This window comes from Arachis ipaensis, chromosome B05, assembly GCF_000816755.2.
Source record: "Arachis ipaensis cultivar K30076 chromosome B05, Araip1.1, whole genome shotgun sequence".
Classification (NCBI taxonomy): domain Eukaryota; kingdom Viridiplantae; phylum Streptophyta; class Magnoliopsida; order Fabales; family Fabaceae; genus Arachis; species Arachis ipaensis.
Window position 1 is genome coordinate 125,073,137 of NC_029789.2, and position 2,676 is coordinate 125,075,812.

Below are 2,676 nucleotides of genomic sequence, written 5' to 3' on the forward strand. Positions count from 1 at the left end.
AATTCGGTGAATTCTATGATTTTTATTTAATTTAATTTTTAAAATAAATTTCACATATTAAAAATTATTTATTTTTATATTTTTTAAATTAAATATTAATTTTTAATTTTTTTAACAAATTAGACAATATAACAATCATCTAAAATTTTATAATAGACACGTATATGTGTAGATTAGATCTAATGAGATTATTAATATGGTTTACCTAAACAATTAGAACCACCAGTAAAGTGGTTACCTAAACAGTAAAATTTTATAAAAATGTTTCATGTGAAATTAATATTGTAAAGGTTAGATAAATATATTTGACCGAACTCTTTAATTAATAGTACCATAAAATAATTACCTGAATAACTTGGGTTCCAACACCGCCAGCACCTCCAAGAACAAGAATAGATTTGCCAGCAGAAAAGTCAGCTCTCTCAAGTCCTTCATAAGCAGTCTCAACTGCCGCAGGAAAGCTAGCAGCTTCAACAAAGCTGAGATTTGGAGGCTTGTGAGCCAAAAGCCTCTCTTCAGCAATAGTATACTCTGACAATGTTCCAAGAATCTTAAGGTTTTGTATGCCATCCTCGTTAATGTCGCCGTAAACTTCATCACCAACTTTAAATTTCTTGACTTGAACACCCACTTTCACCACTATACCTGCAACATCAAGCCCTGGAACAATCTTCACATCATTCCCACCCACAGTGCAAACAATTATGAATGGAAAAAGTTAGTTTAATTTTATATATGCATGCATGAAAAAAGCATATATAGAAAAAGTGAAAAAATAAATATTTGACAAGAAATATGTATACAAGAGTGCGATCAAATCAAATTGTATAAAAAAAATTCGTACAATGTACAAGCATCTTATTTTAATGCACAGAATCCAAAAAAAATTACACTAAAAAAGTATAATATATGCAACCCAATCTAATAATTATATCAATGACTATTTTTACCATTTGAACATGTGATCTTAAGATTAAATTATATGTATATCAAGAAAAATTACATTTAACTATCTAAAAATATTGGTGGGTTCTCACATACTAAGTGAGAAAGTACATAAAAGACATCTCTGCACATTTTGAATATGTATAAGAGTAATCACCGGAAAATTAAAATTAGGGATTATCGGGTATGATCAAACTAGAAGTGTGTGTGATCTTAAGGACAATATATACCTTTAAAAAATATGAGTCAAATTGTTTTTTCTATTAAATTTTTACTAACGTAATAAAATATAGGCTTACCTTGCATGTTAGTCAAAAATTAACGGACAAACAATTCGACTCATGTTGATATTTTTTAAGGATTAAATTGAAGTGTTGAATCTTTGAAAGACCAAATTAACTTATATATGTTAAAACACCAAATTGAACATTAATACAAATTATTTATCTCACTTTAATTTTTAATACTCCCCAAATTGACCAAATTAAGTGCCATGCATGTAATCTATAGCTTTTTTATAAATAGAAAGTGTCATATATAATATCATCTAATTTCGATGAAGGTGAATATAATTTAGCCTAAATGAACAAGGGAATATAGAGTAGTGCATACAGGGAGATGAGGATCAGGAGTGTAAATGTCCTTGTAGAAGTCAGTGATTCTTTTATTATCAACTGGATTAAGTGATGCAGCCACAACTTTGATGAGCACTTGGTCCTCTTTGAGTTCTGGTATTGGCCAATTTGGATGTATCTTTAGAACATCACCTGGATTCCCATGCTCTGAATAGAACCATGCTTTTGTGTGACTTGGAATGGTGGAATCATCTGATGAAGCCATCATAGATATATATTAATTACTTTGGAAGATAGAAGAATGATGAAACACAACTTTGATTTGATGGGTTTACTTTGTTAGGTTGATGGAGATGGAGAGCAAATTTATCACATATTTATAGCCTGTCATCTGATCCTTGTTAAATTAAAACGAGGAAATATAGAGAGCTAATGGAGTATGAGTATGAGGAGACTATGCCATTTGAACTATAACTCATTGGCTTTAAATTTGGAAAGATAGGAGACTCGAACCCGCAACCTCTTAATTGAGTATGGGGAGTCTATGCCATTTGAGCTATTACTCATTGGCTAAATTTGGAAAGATAGGAAACTCGAACCCGCAACCTCTTAATTGAGTACGAGGAGTCTATGCCATTTGACTTTCTATTAGCTTTCTAGCAACATTCAATTAAAATTACCCATCGAAAAAGGACATAATTGATTAAAATTAAAATAGAATAATTAAGTAGAAGCTAAAGCAAAAGAGCGATACTACATGTATAACCAACAAAACATTTATTATTTTGAACTATTTAGTCAACAAATATATTTTTATATATAATGTCTAAAAAATACGGTAATGGTTAAATCGTAATTTATTAAATTGTCATGTTTGCATGTCAAATATATTTTGGACACAATATTTATTCAACATTTATCTGACATATGTATTTTTTGTCTAACTGTATTTTAATAAAAAAATATTTTTTGAACATATTTAGACACACTTAAATACTATCATAAATCAGTGTGTTTAATCTTATAAAAATAATATATATTGTTATTTATTAAAACAAAAAATCATTTTAAATATGTTATATAATTAAAAATAATTGAAAATATTTTACTTTATATTTTAAATACTTTAAGACAATAAAAATAATTAAAAATTAAT

The 2,676-nt window shown here is 28.2% G+C and overlaps 1 protein-coding gene across 1 annotated transcript in view; it reads right to left on the reverse strand.

Annotated features, from left to right (window-relative positions):
* The window catches only part of LOC107644034 (2-methylene-furan-3-one reductase), a 7,261-nt gene extending 5,370 nt beyond the window's left edge, over positions 1-1,891 (reverse strand). Inside the window, exons 1-2 of the mRNA XM_016347809.2 lie at positions 1,558-1,891; positions 347-670 (exon numbers count right to left, since the gene is read on the reverse strand). Of these exons, the coding sequence (XP_016203295.1) occupies positions 347-670; positions 1,558-1,788 (555 nt within the window). The 5' untranslated portion in view covers positions 1,789-1,891. The remainder of the gene's footprint in view (positions 1-346; positions 671-1,557) is intronic.